Source organism: Lycorma delicatula, chromosome 2, assembly GCF_047948215.1.
Source record: "Lycorma delicatula isolate Av1 chromosome 2, ASM4794821v1, whole genome shotgun sequence".
Classification (NCBI taxonomy): domain Eukaryota; kingdom Metazoa; phylum Arthropoda; class Insecta; order Hemiptera; family Fulgoridae; genus Lycorma; species Lycorma delicatula.
In genome coordinates this window covers 25,821,624-25,839,076 of record NC_134456.1, presented here as the reverse complement: position 1 = coordinate 25,839,076, position 17,453 = coordinate 25,821,624, and the positions used below count along the sequence as shown (strand labels likewise).

General features: G+C 31.8%; 1 protein-coding gene across 1 annotated transcript in view; it reads right to left on the bottom strand.

Annotated features, from left to right (window-relative positions):
• LOC142320144 (adenylate kinase isoenzyme 5) overlaps window positions 1–17,453 on the bottom strand; it is a 113,199-nt gene that overhangs the window by 68,120 nt on the left and 27,626 nt on the right. The window contains exon 2 of the mRNA XM_075357825.1: window positions 8,370–8,549. Within this exon, the coding sequence (XP_075213940.1) occupies window positions 8,370–8,549 (180 nt within the window). The remainder of the gene's footprint in view (window positions 1–8,369; window positions 8,550–17,453) is intronic.

Below are 17,453 nucleotides of genomic sequence, written 5' to 3'. Positions count from 1 at the left end.
ACATAGCAAACATTTTCAACCAAGTTGAAAATGTTTGCTATTGTTCATTCGTGGTCGAACGGGTTAACCGGTTTTTATTTATTTTTTTAATTCGTTCTCTGGAGAAGCACTCAGCATTCTAGCAAAATATTTCAACTTCAATATTAAATCGAATAAAATTTGAAACAAGTATTGTAAAAAATATTCTTCGATATTAAATTTGATTAGTAGTATCTGTTCCTTTTTGGGAGAAATTACTTTTTTTTTTTAGACACGTTAACAATGAATTTAAGTAATATATATATAAATATATATGGCCAAAAATTAAATAAGAACTGCCGTATGAAATACGGCAAACCTAATTCTTAATTCTTAAGTTTGTATTTGGATTCACTTATTTATTTATTGTTTTGAAAAAATATAATTTCATTACTCGAATTCAAAAAAAACTTCACTCTTTTTGCTTCACTTTCCATCATCGGTGGCCTTCAAGCTAGTTAATATTTTCCACCGTGAAAAATACGTTTAATAAAAAAATTCAGGTAGGTCGGTGTATATTTTTACATAGGTTTATAATGAAACTAAAATGTGATATCAGTGAGAAAATAATATTTATTTAATTGAAATTTACAGTTTCAGTTAAATAAATATTTTTTTCTTACTGCATCATTGCTCTCTTCCTCAGAACTACAATACACCTCTGAGTACTCCTCTTCAATATCGTAGAATGCACTTAACATTTACTGCCCTCTTGAGAGCGGTCAATGTTAAGTGAATTCTGCGGTATTGAAGTGTGAATGTGTGTTGTCATTGGTTTAATTTTTATCGGCTTTCCTATTCTGGTAGGGTAGTTACTGAAGTAATCTTTCAGGGCGGTGAATGTTAAGTATAATTTGCGATATTAAACAGTGAATTTGTGTTGTCATTGTTTTAATTTCACTAATAGACAAAAAAAAATGTTTAATGTTTCTCTAAGTATACCATTATTGAATTGCTTCTTTGCGTACATTAAAGATTTGTAAATACAATTTTTCTATCACCCTTAGTTTTAAATAAATTACGCTTCAAAAAAAATTATGGGAAAATGTAATTAAAATCGGTAAAATTTATAATTTTACATGGCCACACCTGTCTTAGAATGATTCCTTCTTTAATATATTAAAGAAGTTGTATTCCTTCTTTAATTTTTTCTTCCCTTAAATTCTGAAATTTCTGCCTGATGTACAAAAATCCGGGACTATCGTTCTTCATTGCTTTTATAAAATTTTTCATTAGTCCTAGCTTGATATTGGGAAAGGGGAAAATATATTTTTGGGTTCTACTAAGGGCTCATGAATAATATTTTTCCCATTTGGAGTTAAGCTGTCCCGTTTCTTCCACACATTGGCAACACCCCAAACTCGGCTGTCCCATTCGCAAAGAAAATACATGCACTTAGTATAGCCTAACTGCATGCCTAAAAAAATAACTATAACTTTTAAATCACCACATATGTTCCAGCTATGTTTTTTTTTTTTTTTATAATTTATGTTTTCAAGAACGTCTTTCATCACATCGTATGTCTCTTTCAAATTAATACCATAAGCGATTGGTATCGAAGGATATTTGTTCCCGTTGTGTAGTAAAACCACTTGTAAACTATACTTAACGAATCTGTGAAAAGACGCCAGTCCTCAGGTTTATGAACTTGTCCTAAATTCATCAATATTTCTGCAATAAACCAAATTATTTTCATCAATAAAGTACTGAAAAAGTTCTTTTTGTGCACTTCGAAAGCCGGAAATTTTTGTATTTTTTTGAAGTAAATTCCAATCTTGCACTCTTGATCCTAACAGTTCAACTTGATTTTTTTGATAAATTTGAATCGCTAACGAAGTCATTTAATTCACCTTGTGATTTAATATGTGTTTTATTGGAAGATAATTCAAAATCATTAATGTCTTCTTCAGTACTGCCTCATTCTTCATCGCTGCTTTCGAAACATACATTCACAGGTGGCTCAGGTACTGGAATAATTTGACTGTGAGGTACAGCCTGATTGCAGATTGCAATGAGGGATATTTTACAGTACGTTTAGATTTTTTAGAAAATCTATACACACTTGTTAAACAAAAGTAATAATTGGTTACATAATCCTTTGGTTCACGTCAAACCATAGGTAACCAGATGGCAAAGCCTTCCGTGTACCTTTCAGCCACTTTCTTTACAGAACAATTAGGACATACTATATAAGGAGCCCATGTCTTATCCTGATAACCAATTTTATAGTGCAAACACAAATAATATGCTTTTTTAATTAAAGGTGTAATGTTTTTTCTATTTGATTTTACGGTAAATTTACCCCATACATAACAAAAGGCATCAGCATCATTTACACAATTTCGAGACATTTTGATATTGCTCTGTTAACAAACTTAAGATAAACAATAAGACTGAACAAAGTTAATTCATTCCTAAATCCAGTGTTTCATGCAAACAACACAGCTGTGTTTTCAGCTACATGTTTTGACCTGCACAGACATGATTAATCTTGTCCATGAAGGCTCACTATTCAGTATTAGATACGATATCATATCATATGATATGATAATATGACTATTATGATGTGATTTTATTCTCTTTCTGGTATTGTTTATTTATAGCTTACAAACTATATTAACAAAGTTAAACAACAAAAAATAAGCTATCAAAATAAAATATAGGAGCGTAAAATGCTAACTGTACGTTAGAAAATGAAAAAAAAAAATTAATTAAAATTTAAAAATGTTTCAAAAATGTGGATGATACAAAGATTCTGAGTTCATATCCGTTTTCAGCATCAAAAAACAGATTAAAATCATGTATCACATGTTAGGAAACAAAAATTATGTTTATCAGTGTTATTAATCGTGCTGTAGATTTCAAAAAGCAATTAAATAAATTAAGACAAGTTTAGTAAAACGCGTTTTCTCTAGCGTAAATTAGCTAGGTAATATGAAACTCAGTTCTATAAAAAGTATTCAGTTAAATTTTTTTATTGGTCGGTGCATGTATTTAGAATTATCGTTGGTAAGTCCGCGTTCGAAACATTAATTTTGTCAGTTAAAATCTGGCGGCGTTAATAAAAATGTGGGTAACTACGTATTATTTTTTTTTAATTGTTTAGATAAAAGATTAAAACAAAGTTTTGAAAAACAAAGTATGGAAGGAAGCAAAAAATATTGTAATAACTAGATTAGAAGCAACATTTATTAACCATCATTTTATGGAAAATGATAAAAAACGCAGCAAACAATTGTTTAGAAGTATTAGAAACAAATCTAACATTTATAAATAACACTACTTTATAAGATACTGAATGAAGAACATTGGAAAAAATATTAGATTCTTTAAACGCTATTTGCTGTTTAGTCTTTAACGTAGTTTTAAATTATTTAACTAGGTAATAAGGAACGGGAAAAATTATGGTTATGCATTAAATTACCTACAAAGTCGGGAAAAAGGTACAGATTAGTAGATTTTATTTCTGATTCTTTTTCTTTTAATAACATATCTATATTTGGTCGATGTTATTAAAAAAAAAAAAATTAATTAAAATGTAGTGTATTATAAAAGAAGGTAAAACATATTACACTAAACATATTCGCTTTTGTTTACAATATCAAATAATGTAGATGTACAAAAGAATTTCAATTAGATGTATCTAGAAAAAGGATAAATATTAATAGTAATCTAAAGATTTTTAGCGAAAAAAAGAAATCGAACCCTTAATATCTGGAATTTTCAATGTTTAAAAGAAAAGAAAAGAGGTAAAAGATGAAATAGATTTTCTAAAAAAGAAAGATAATTTTATGGAGAGCATCGAGTCTAAAATATAAAAAATTTAACTTGACAGATAATATACGGAATTGGAAAAAAATTGTAGTTTCTAAATTTGAAACCTGTTGGAAAGAATTAAAGAAAAATTCGGAAATGGAATTTAGAAATTTCTTAATAAACGATTCTATAAAATGACTGCAAGTCAAAAGTCAGGTCGAGTAGAATAATCGGTATGTTTGTTACGTAAAAGGATTTCTAAAGAATAAAGCTATTAAATTCGCGTAAGATAATGAATTATTAAAGAGAGAAGGATTTCTTATACTTCCTTACACAAACCACATAAATAATTATTATAGGCCACAAGCGTTTTTAAAATTTTACAATTACAAACAAAAGATGAAAAATATTATAACGGAAACGTGTTTATCTTGTGAAGACGAAACTGAGAAAATCAAAATTAAAAAAAAAAATTGGATATCGCGAGAGAAAAAGATAGTTTAAAAATGCAAAATATATACTAATAGAAATCGGTCAAAAATTATAAACATTTAGAAAATTTGTAAGGTGTCGTTAGTTTAATTATAAATGTAAGGAAGAAAAACAGGTAGAAAAAGGTATATATTTTTGATAAAAGGCATATAAAAGGTAAGGATAAGAATGTATGTAGGGAAGGTAGAATGTATGGGAATGAATTTCTTTTACCTGTCTGGATAAATGATATTCTTTTATTATTTCTGAAAGAGCTTTTAAATTTAATATAATTTTAATATAATTTTTATATTAAAATAAGAAACAATATTATTAAAATCTTTGAAAAATTTGATTAAAATTTTCTCTATAAGATCGATTATTTAAAGATTTTGAGTTATTTTCGCTTTATAATCGATTATTATTTTAAAAAATTGAGTTAATTTACTTGATTTCAGTTAATTTCCGAGATTTCACGACTATAAATATTTGTGTTTTTATGTTGATCGACGACTTACTTGGGCGAGACATCACATCTAAGCGGGAACAGTTGGATCTAAAGTTTAAACACATATACTGGCTGATTATAAGCTTTCAGCAGAAAGTAAATTATTGATTTATAAATCCGTTTTGAAGCCTTTTTGGACATACGGGCTTGAATTGTGGAGTAAGACATGCGATTCCAGTATTGACGTACTTGAACGCTACCAGACAAACACTACGGATAATGCTCAACATACCCTGGAACATAAGTAGTAGCATCATGTGCAATGATCTGTACAATGAAGTTGCGAACCGTTCGGCAGGAAATCTGTCTGGTTAGCCTACGGTATCAAAATAGTTTGGACCGGCATCCGAATTATTTAGCGGTCAATTTATTAGATAACACGATCAGTGATTTTTCAAGATTTCTGAGGAACAATATTCCTGGTTTGCCTTATCGTTTCAATTAGGTTACTTTATGGTGTGGCCGTACGGAGTGCTCTTCTATTTCATTATTAAGTCACAAGCCGCTGGGTCTGTGGCTACTTAATGTTAGTTCAAATAGATCTTATTTACTTATTGTTCAATTATCTTGCTGAACAGATTGTAAAGTTACTATGTCGTTATAATAAAAAAAATAAATTTACCTTATAAGATCGATTATTTAATCATTTTGAATTAATTTTCTCTATAAGAGTCAGTAATGACAAAACTGAAATCAAATTTTGTACCAGAACTTACAAAAAACATATATATATATATATTTGTGTGTGTGTGTGTGTGTGTGTGTGTATGTGTGGGTGCGCACACGCGTGCGTAGATAATGCCAGTTTGACAAAATTAAAGCACATAGAGCAGTTCAGATGAAAGATAGGAGGTACTATTAATCCAGGCTTCAGAAGTTTGTTTGTAATACAAAGCATCAAGACGTTTTCTAAATCTAAAATTTTTCAGCTTCCTTTTTAATATCTAAATCTTCTTGTTTAATAATGGAGGTAATTAAACAAAAAACAGTGTCAATCAAGATTTTCTGTCAATTTTTCATTCCAAATAGCAGAATATTATTAATTTAGATAGTATTATACTTAAAATTACATTTCCAGTGAAACGTAAATATATTCTACTCTAAACATACGATTTGAAATTTAAGTACTAAAGCACAGATTAGTCTTTTATAAGAGTCCTGATCATCTTGGACGATAGATTTTGAGTTGAGGTGATATAATAACATTGATTTTATTAGGAGGTAAATTTAACCTACATTTTGAACTCCAATAACGGAAAACATAACTAAGCAAGGAAAGCTGAAGAAGACGAAGTATTTTGTTCTTAACAAAACATAAAAGGTTTTACGTACTGTATTTAATTTTATTATAAAATTAATAATTACTGGATGAAAAAAGTGAATATTGATTTATTTTAGAAAACCAGATCAGCAATATCACAAAGTGAAAAATAAATTTGAGGTAAGTTGAATCAATAGAATCCAAAAAAAATTGATCGCTTCGAATTTCATTTGATAATTGTGTAATAAACTGTACTTAAAAATTTTTCATTGCAGCATAGATCAATTTTTCAATGGAATGATCCTTCAGTTTCATTATAATTCATTCAGGTGATCGATAATTATCATCGAACAAAACATAGGTAAATCTGTCTTTAAAAAAATATATTTTTGCACGGTCAGCAACTTAATATTGTCACTTAGTATCGCTTTATATTTAATTTTAACAATTTTTAAAATAATATTATGTTAATAAAAGTTTAATTTACTTATCTTTTAATAAAACGTTAGGTAGAAGAAAGGATGCATCAAAATTGATGCACGGATCGTCGATTTTAAATGTTATATAAGCACGATCGTTGCTCGATAAGGGGTTTCATCCCTTCGTGTTCGTAGTGAAATAGCAAAAATCTTTTTATTATTAAATTAAGGTTTTACTTTTTATATTAGTAACATATTTTTTATAAAGTAACACTGCAAATAGTTAACGTAAAAGAAATGGAACAAAAAAGTTTCGATTTTATTTTTCCCTGTTCTGGTTGACTACACGATGCGATGCTAGATATAATTCTCCCTTTCATTTATTAATTATGTTCAATAAAAGGAATTTCGAATATCCAAACATAAAAACTGACATATTCCTTCCGGTTTAAGTCCGTAAAATGTAAGGAAAACGGGCGAAACAATTTTCAAACATTTTTATGAAATGAATAGTTTATTCCAAATTTTTACATGCGAGTGAACCCAGTTAATTATTTGTATTACAGTAATGAAGTATAAAAAGTCGAATAAAACCTTAGATTTAATAATAAAAGTCGGTCGCCTAATTGATCCTTCGAGGCGCACACACAAATGGTAATACAATAGTTAAAACTTGATTTTATAATACTTTCTTCAAAGGATTCGAAACAAACAATTTTACATTCGTACAGTTTTGAAACCTACAAGGAGTGAAATATATATAAAATCTGTAACTCATTTTTAATTGTATACACTCGTATATTATTATGCCTTTCAGTGGGTCAGACGTAACAGACTTCTCCAAGACACTAGGTGCATCCAACTTTGCACTATGATTATATCCAGATATGTTTAGATGGAATCCTATATGAAGAAATATCGACCAGAAATACAACATTAAAAGTCCTAGCGGGTTTGAAATTAACATATTGTCAATGTTGTTAAATTGATACATTTAGTTTAGTGTTTATTTGAAAAGTGTTTTTCAACAAAAAATTGGAATCGAATGAAAATATGAATATCCTATTTAACTACAAAAAACTACGATAGTCGTAAAAGACAAGGCAATATTTTCAACTACTAAAAAAATGACATCCACATCTTTTCACATTCACTTCTTATATGTATTCTCGGTCCTTTGCTTTTTTTTATTCTTTATTAATGATGTGTCTCAAAATCTTGTACCATTCATTGTAACTTTTTTTGCAGACGCATAAATTTATGTTTAAATATTTAAAAGGAATTGAAAACTTAAAGATGCAGATCAAAAAATAATTCACTGGTTGGATTGTGACCATCTAACTTTAAATTTGGATTAAACCATTGCATTGTGTTTCTCGGGTAGACTAACATTGCTGTGGCGTGGATAAAATTCCCGTTAGTAATAAGAATAATATTTCTCTTGCCAAAAAGCGAAATTTCTGGGTGTTTTTTTAGTTCGATTTATTATCGTTTCTTTATTTCAATTTTTTTCTATTTTTTTAAATTTTTTTGCAGTCATGTTTTTAATTTTTTTATAGTTTTTTTTTTTTTTATTCTCAGAAGTGCCTTAATAAAACGCTAAGATTTTCATTATTGTTAAATATTTATCTAGTCTAAATACATTCCAGTATAAAGTTTAATATCTCTTGGGGCTTCCTCAAAATATTAAAAAGAGTTTTTAAGATATAAAGTGGACTGGATGTCAGATCATTGTCTGGTAGCATGAGTCATGTAGACTGATATTTAGAAAATTAAATATTTTAACTTATCCTTGTGTTTAAATTTTTTATGGACGTGCAATCTTTGCTAACAAAAATAGTCACTTATTCTTAAATAACAGCAATATGATTTTAAGAATTATTCTTAAAATAATTTAATCAAAAAAGAAAAAAGAAAAAAAAATTAATTTGCTTACCCAAAACGAATATAACAGGTACAGAAGGTGGCTCAAATTTGACTGGTCCCGCATTCTGCATAGGAAATTGTCCATCTGGAGGTGTAACAGCATTTGCATAACGAAAATTGTCCCCCTCTTCGCTAAGCCACGCCCCGCGTCCTTGTAGCTCAAATTCCTGTGAGCCATTTTTTTCTCGTTCTGAAACAAAAAAAAAAAAAACAACAATATAATAGCATTTTTTAAATCATAATTTCATAATAAATATCATTAGACAACAACGATATCTGTTTTTTTTCGGAAAGTTTTACTTTTGAAATATCATCAGATAATAAAATGATTTTTTCCCGCATCGTTGATTGATTCTATTGGTTAATTCCTGTTCATATGACATGTTTTATCAATATATATATATATATGGCATCCCGGTCGCGGCTTCGCCCGAGCTATATAGTTAATTTCGTTTTCCGTCGCAATCAGGGGATATTTAGCAGGTCCAGTTTTCCCGTCTAGCCAGAGGCCTCTGCCCCGTATGTACCATCCCTGTGTTCATTAAATTAAAATCATGCTTATGAGAATAATAATGATAAAAATTAAAACCTATTCAATCTATAAAAAATATTAGCGCATTGTAATTTCTTCAGAGCAACAGTTAGGTCAATACAGGGCCCCAAACTTTGAGTGGTCTGAGGAATGCGGATTTCAAAATAGTCGGTCTTATATTAAAAATACGGGTTGTAGCTGATTATCCATCCTTACAATTTCAAATACCGGTTGCCAGGTCGCAATACTAATTTTTAAACGTACGATAATCTGAACCTTAAAGAATATGGCGGTTTTGCATCAGAAGGCGTTTTATTTCTAAAATTTAGCATATTATAATCGGTACTAACAGTGGTCTGAGGAATGCGGATTTCAAAATAGTCGGTCTCATCTTAAAAATACGGGTTGTAGCTGATTATCCATTCTTCGTACGGTGAAAATGTATTTCTCACAGTTGTTAGCGTTATCCGACTAACACCTGTAGTGTTTTTGATTTAAAAAAAATCTTTTTAATTTTTTTTCTTAGTCAAGTTATGGGAATCAGGTGAAGCTAGTCGCGTCGCACACACAATAACAGTGGCAGTGGCTGTATTGGTCGAGCCGCCACACCGTACGCCGTCGCACCCATTAAAAAATCGAAATACCAAAAAACCTGAAATTGTTTTTAAATATTTATCTGGAAGAGTATTTGCAAACCCAAAGTGAATATCTCGTTCAGTATAGTCGGAAATGGAGAAAATATGCAATTATTGTTCAAAATGTTTTACGTTTCCTCATCCCTTTTAAGGTCGAATGTCGAAAAATATGGAAGTTGGTTTTTAAATGTTCACATGAAGATTAACACAAAAAACATCAAGTTGATAGCTACATTTGTTTTAGAAAAATTCAAAAATAGTAAATTTTATTGTTGCTTCATTTTAACCCTTTAAACTCGTAATTTCAAAAATCTTTTCTTAATGTGAACTTACATCCCAAGAACGTGTATACAAATTTTCATCAATTTATTTTCAGTGAACATATTTTAGTTAGCATAATTTTTGCTGGACGTTGATTGTGAATGACTGAATTCGTTATTTTATATGTATAGATATGTACATATTTAATTCTCAATTCTCTTCATTTGGGAACATTTTTTGAATGACGATCATTTCTAACATACAGCCATGACCGACTGCAACACAACACGTTTAATATAATAATTGACGAAAAGATGAATAAAACTTCATACCACAAGGGAATTTCGTACTAATCGCATAGAAAATATGAAATTTTTAAAAACCATAATATACGTATTATCATCTATTTAATAACAATAATCATTTCATCATTTCAACCAAACAGTGTTTCTTACAGACGTTATGCTTCACAGATTCTCTATGTACTTATAACAAACCACATATATATAATAAAGAAATATCAGATGAAAATCACGTTCCATAGATTAATCTCTTAACAAACCGATTCTAAATTTGAATATTGAAAATTCTGTACAGTTTGAGATTAGTATTGTAAAAAATAAAAATAATCCCAAATTATAAATTAGATTAAAGATACAGTTAAATATACAGTTGTGCTGTACTATAAGCATACGTCTGATTTTTATTGTTTTGAATTTTTACCAGACTGTGTAACGGAGAGAAGAAGAATAATTTAGTTAGATTTTGTGTTTGTATAACTCTTATCAAATCTATATCCAGATTCAAACTCGTACTCATTTTCATGAACCAGGTATAAAGCGATTTATCTGGATCAAACGATTAATAATATGTGAAATAATAATAATTATTACTTTTATTATAATGTCCAGGATAAATCCAACCTCATGTCCGTGCAATAACATCTACATACTCGTTCGGGGCGGGCAACGACGTGATACTTCGGTACCTTCACTTATGTCGGCCAACGGGGAAATGTCTTGCTCCTCGTGGAGTTCGGGATTGGCGGTCTCGAACTGTCCAAGCTGGTTGCGGTTGTGCTTCTCGGTTTTTCTGTTTGCAGCAGCGATGTATGATCATGATCTGTTTGCTGACGCTGGGCGAAGTGAGGTTGGGGATTACCCATTACCCTTCTCGATTGTGGAGCCGGTTTGAGGATGGGCTGCTGTGAGCTTGCTCTGCCGAAGTCTTGCGCCTTCTGATGTGAGTCTGTGAGTCAGTCGCTTCTGCCCTTGGCAGGGATTGTCCCGTGAGTAAGGGTATCGGAGCCTTTACTGCTACGTGCGAACCCTAGGATATGGGTATCGTGATCAGGCAGTACCTAACTCCCCGGTTTGGGTTAAATTTTTGGGAGGTGGCGGAGTGGAGGAACCCAGGCAGGATCTATGATCCAGGACACGCCCAACCGTCTCTCCGCCCGCACCTTGTGACATGTCGACTGGCAAAAATTTAGGCTATGGATTTTTCAACTTGCACAACATCTGTGGCAGAGGGTTCACGAAAAACCCATCGTCCTGGAGAGCCTCTGTCTTCGCAGGTGAAGAGGAGGAAAAGTGTCGAGTTTAACGATAAATAAGAGTTTTTGGGAGAAGATGGATCGATCCAAGTTTCGACCGAAAGGCAAAGCTATATTACCCAAAATATTTGGTAATTAAGAGACGAGAAGGAAATTTTAGCAAGACAAGTCCTTTCGTGATAGCCCGAGGCATCAAGAAAGCTGTTGGTGGACCGGTAAAGGATGTAAGGAAGACTGCAATAGGACTGTTCATTGAAACGGTCAACGACCTACAATTCTCACGGTTGTTAAAGGCGAAGAAGATTGGATTATTAGACGTTGAAGTATCACCACACGGAACATGAATATGTCGAAGGGTATGTAGTTTATGCAGGGACATGCTGAATTGCACCAAAGAGGAGACCGTCGAGGAACTCTGTGAACAGGGAGTTATAGTTTGTCGTCATTTGAACACCCGGTGCAGTGAAGAAGTACAAACCTCTACGTCGCACGTATTAACATTCAACAAGCCAATGTGCCCGGAAAAGATAAAGGCTGGTTTTCACAGAGCAGACGTCCGTCCGTTTGTCCTGACACCATTACGATGCTTTGGATGTCAGCGGTATGGACACACAGCGGCACGTTGTACTAAGAAACAGATCTGTGTTTGTGGTGAACCGCTCCATCCTGATGATCCACGCAGGGATCCACCTCTGTGCACCAATTGTTAGGGGGAATCATTCGGCAAAATCTAGAAATTTTCCAATAAATAAAGAAGAGGTAGCAATCAAAGAGATTAAGACCACTTTAAAGGTGAGCTACGTCGAATCGAAGGAAATTGTTAAAACTAAATCGCCGAAGACAATGTCTCATGCACAAGTTGTGTCATCTCCTGCAGCTTTTTCAACGTAAAGGATGTGATTACGGAACTGGCTCCAGCGTTAGCAAAGTAGATAATCCCCGCGTCCGGAACACACCACCTACGTTCCACGTCTAGGGCGGCAACAGATGTACATACGTATAATACATATAGCTAGCTAACAGGGCTCCGATTATTTTCCTCGGAAATGTGATCTTTTATTTGACCTGTCTTCCACCTACATGTTACTAGTTTAGATTGAATTTTTCGGCTACCTGTAGATCATGTACATTCAAAATGATCCGGAAATGGAATCATACCACATTTAGAGGTGGTGTTGTAGCGGCCAGGGTCAATGTTATTGCAGGTGTAACGGAGACCCTTTCATTGTCTACATGCCCCCTACAATAGCAAGCATATAGCGAAGGTGCCCATGTATGTCGGTGCATGGGAGCCCTGAAAGCTTCGGTGAATAGGAGCCTGGGGTCAGTGCAAATATTGCGCATCCGCTTTCTGCCAGGCATATGTCCTGGCAGAATCCGGCTCCATCGGAGTACCGGATCGGACCTCCAAGGTTAGGAGCCCTGGAGTGGAGATGTACCCCGGCGGCTAGCCTTGCTACAGAAGGGATCAAATACACTGCAACAACTTGAACAACAAAACGTGGCAGAGGGTGCACGTAAACACTCTTGTTTAGAAACAGCCGATTCGCTACAAGCAAAGAGATAATGTAGTAAAGAGACAGAGAAAATCAGAAAAAATACTGACAGAATCAGTAGAGATTTGAGGAAAACCTTGTTTGGCAATAATGCGCCCAAACCTTCAGTCATTACAAGGGAGAATGGAAACTTTCAGCAAATCAGCTCAATCTTAAGTGTCAGAGAGATTACTAATTGTGCTGATGGTCCTGTCAAGGATATTCGAAAGACTTTTAATGGATTGTACCTCGAAACTGTTACGATAATCAAGCCAAAAAGTTTAGTCGCTGAAGAAGATCGGTGAGTTCGCGGTGTCTGTACAACCTTATATTTCGCTTAACTCATCGAAAGGAGTCGTTTTTTGCCGGTACCTTCTTAATTGCACGGTAGAAGAAATAGTACAGGAAATGTCGAGTCAAGGAGTCATTCAATGCCGCAGGTTAACCATGAGAAGAAATGGTGAGGTTCTTCCTTCAGCCGTGCATGTGTTGACCTTCAATAGGCCCAAACTTTCGAAGAAAATAAGAGCTGATATACATTGGCTAGATGTACGTGCAGTCATCCCGCAACCTATGTGATGTTTTTAGTGTCAACGTTTCGGACACATTGCGGTAAAGGTCAAGAAATCTGCGTGTTTGGAATGAAAACACATTAAGTGATAATTACACACATTAGGTGTATAAATTGGAAACGGCCATTCAGGAGGTTAAAACGCTGCAATAGGTAAGCTATCCTGAAGCGAGAAAAATTGTTAACAATAGAACGCCTCGACCGACAACTACTTATGCAGAAGCAGCTTCTGCCCCTTAGTCATCTAAAGTTAACGTAGAGCGGTTACTTACTACGCTTACACCAAGTCTTGCTACAATGTTAGAGAAAGTCATTTACACCAAGATTGAATCTATTCAATGGAAAGAACCGTTAAAACCTGTGAGAACTCGTTCCCAGATGGACATTATTGACACAAGGAACGAGTCTTCTCAGCGTAAAAAAGCAGCAAAACCCGTGACCATGACACCACCAATCGATGTTGTACGTAAAGGTAAGGAGATATCTGACAAAACTAAAAAATCACTTCGTCCAGTCATAAGGTAAAGGATGATGTGGCAAGAATACAGAAATAATCTGAGAGTAGTGCAATGGAGATGCAAGTAATAACAAAGAAAGCGCCGGGTTTAGATGCTATAAAACTCGCACCTATGGAACCTCCAAAAGCCCAGAAAACAGGTAAGGAGAGGGCGAGTACTTCAGCCGTCCCAAGTACATCTTTGGAGATTGAATTGAGTTCTTCAGCCGCCGAGAATATACCACTAGCGATCGCATCAAGTCTAGATTCGATAATAACGATGCTAACTACTCCATCTAAGTTGTCATCACCTGATTTCAGCCGCAGAACATCATTGGTATAAAAAGGGAGGAAGATGCCATATCCAAGGCCTCAGATACTTTGTCATCAGTAGTCGAAGCCTAAGAAGAATGGAAAAAAGGTGCAAGAAAGGAAGGCCGAAAGGAAAGCCTACGCGGTAAATAGATAAATGTGATACGTTCAAGAATCTAAATTCATCGTGATTATTTTTGTATTTATAACAAGCAAGAAAGAATTAACTGTTCTATTTTCATTGGAAGTGTGAAAAATTTAAGTTTTTTTTTCTTTTAAAGTGGAAAGGGGCTCATGACCAAAGTAGTTGATGACCCTGAAAACCCCCCCCAAAAAAAAAAAAATATATATTTATATGTATTATCATCACATTGATTATATTTCAAATGACCTCATTTCTAACCTAATTTAGAAACGTGGTCTTCTTCAAAATTTCATTTCGATTCTATCCTTCATTTCATTTTAGATGATAAACTTCAAACTTTTGAACAAAACGTGTCACACTATTCTCAATGAAGATATCAAACTGGTGATCCTTCATTTTGCAGTCCACACATTGATAATCGCCTTTCTTTTCTCAATTTTATTTAAATTTAAAACCATCGATATCGAGATTATATCAAGATCGTTTATTCCTTGACTTTTTTATATTTCTCTGAATAAGATAAATATAAAAAAAATGTGCATGAGGTAAAAAGGTACAAATATAAAGAAGGTAAATGTTATACTCCTTCTCATTTATTTATATATATATATATATTTTTTTTTAACTAATATACAATTCCTAGTAAAGTATTTTGCTTAATTTTCACTTTCATATTATTAATTTGATATTATGTTCCTACTTATACTATTTTAAGCGTCTAAGATTCTAATATTCTTAAATTTTATAAGATTCTTATTTAACAAGTTTGCTTGTATTTATATTCGTACACCTGTATTCAAGTGCAGTGAGCAAGAAGGGAATATATTTGAATTTTTATCGTTATTTAATGAGTTGTATGAAGGTTATTACAATAAATAAAAATATTTTTATATGAATTTCTTTTTTATTGAAATAATAATAATACAAAGTACTAACTACTTTCAATGTAATTTTGTTATTTACTAACAACAAATAATTTACATTTTACTTAATTCGCGTGTCTATTGTGAAATTTCTTTTTCCAATCAATAATAATTCTATTGGTCTAATGGCGCATCGAATATGTTTAATTTTTATTGTCAAACAACTCGCTAACATTCTTTTTGAAGTAGAAACAATTCAGTCAATTATATCAGATAAGTACTATTAATTACATTAATTGAAATGAAGCAAAAGAGTAATTTTTACGACATTATTCTCCAATTCTAATTTGTTTGCTTTTAAAAATTATTGGTGTAAAACATGAAATAGATTGAGTTTTCTTGTATTTCTACATTTTTATTATCAATATTGTCATTATTATGCGATTAATTTCCGATAGCAAAGTTAAAATTGTTTTATAGTTCTCTGTTTAAATTGATATTTTTTTTCTCTAAGCCGGGACGTCAAGGTCATCAGGAAATATCGTGATCTTTTTTTCTCTCTCTGTCATGTGTAAGTCTATCATAATTATTTCAAAAAATTCATATACTGTAATAAAATCTATCTCAAGGTCTAGTTTCTTTGTAAAATAACATGCAAACTTAAACGTCATGTTATCATTTCAAGAAAATAATGGTTAAATTTTCAAATAAAAACGCAGTAAAAAATGTATACAAAAACTTAAAATGCCAATTTCCCCTCCTTTGTAGATAAAAAACCCAAGATCAAGTTTATTGAAGGAGAATGTATATGTAGAAAGTACTATACGTCATAAATAAATAATAAAAACAAATCAGATTGATTTTCTGTCTACTCTACTCATACGCAGTGCATGAAATACTGGAAATGAAACCAGAAAATTTAATTTGCAGATCGACTATTCTGACGTAGATAAAGGTATCCAATTTTATAACAAATTTATTAACCCATTAGCCTACGGACATAAAGATACGCAATTTTTTTTAAAATAAACCCTTTATTTCATCTATTATTAACTATATAAAGCTAGAAATAATTTCATATCAACAAAAAAATCAATATCGCTCAGGAATAAAATGGTTCGTTTACGTACCTTAGGCAAAAAGCATGCAAAAAAATGTCATTTTCTGAATAATATAATAAGAAGACATGAACAATTTATTAAACTAAAAGTATTACAATTACAAATAAACTATTTTAATTTTGTTTGTTTTTTAATAAAAAAAAAATTTAGCTTCTTCGCTGCGAAAAAAACTGTTGAAAAGACTTTGAACGTAGTGGAATTGACATTTTATACACAAAAAAAAATTGTATGGATTTTGCATAGCTTACATCTTTGTCTAGCTTTTTTTCACATGCTCTGAAATAACGAACGGACGACCCTTGGTTGCCATTGATGGTGAAGGAAAATTATTTACTTTTTTCTTCATTCTCAGCAATTTTTCGTTGTATTTTTTCTTCACTTTTTAAAAATGTGAACATGTAATTTAATATGCGTACAAGGAAGTCATGTGGTATCCACATCAGGTTTTTAGATTACGTAGTCGTGTATAATTTTAAAAATATAAACAGTATAAATCCTTCTGATACAAAAAATATTACAAGAATCAGACTTCTTTATTTTAATATGACAAGAGGATGTGTTTATTCATTTAAATTACGTTTTATAATTATAGCTGACAACTTATCTAAAAAAAACGCAAAATTTTAAGTAATGAAAATGGGAGGGATTTTAAACACAAATTCGATGATAAGAAATCCTGGAAAATTAAATTAAAATCTACTTTAAAGGCTTTAGGAGATTTAGAGGAAGGTGAAATCACCAAATATATCAAAGTTGAAATCGTTTAGAATTTCGGTATTTTCTAGAAATTAGTTTATTAGGTCAGTAGTACTGTTAAACATAAAATAAAATCGAAAATGAAAGTGAACCTTTATCAAGTAATTCAAGCTTTAATTTTAACTTGTATGGAATAAAAGCATCGAAGAAATGAATTTATTTTATGAAGATAAAAACCAATGTAAATAAAATAAATGACGTCTAAATAACTCAGTTTTCTAGTCCTTTTAAATAACACAATATCTGTAACTGAAAACATGTGTTCAACATAAATAATAGTAACTCTCTTAAAGTGAACGATATTAAGTTGAA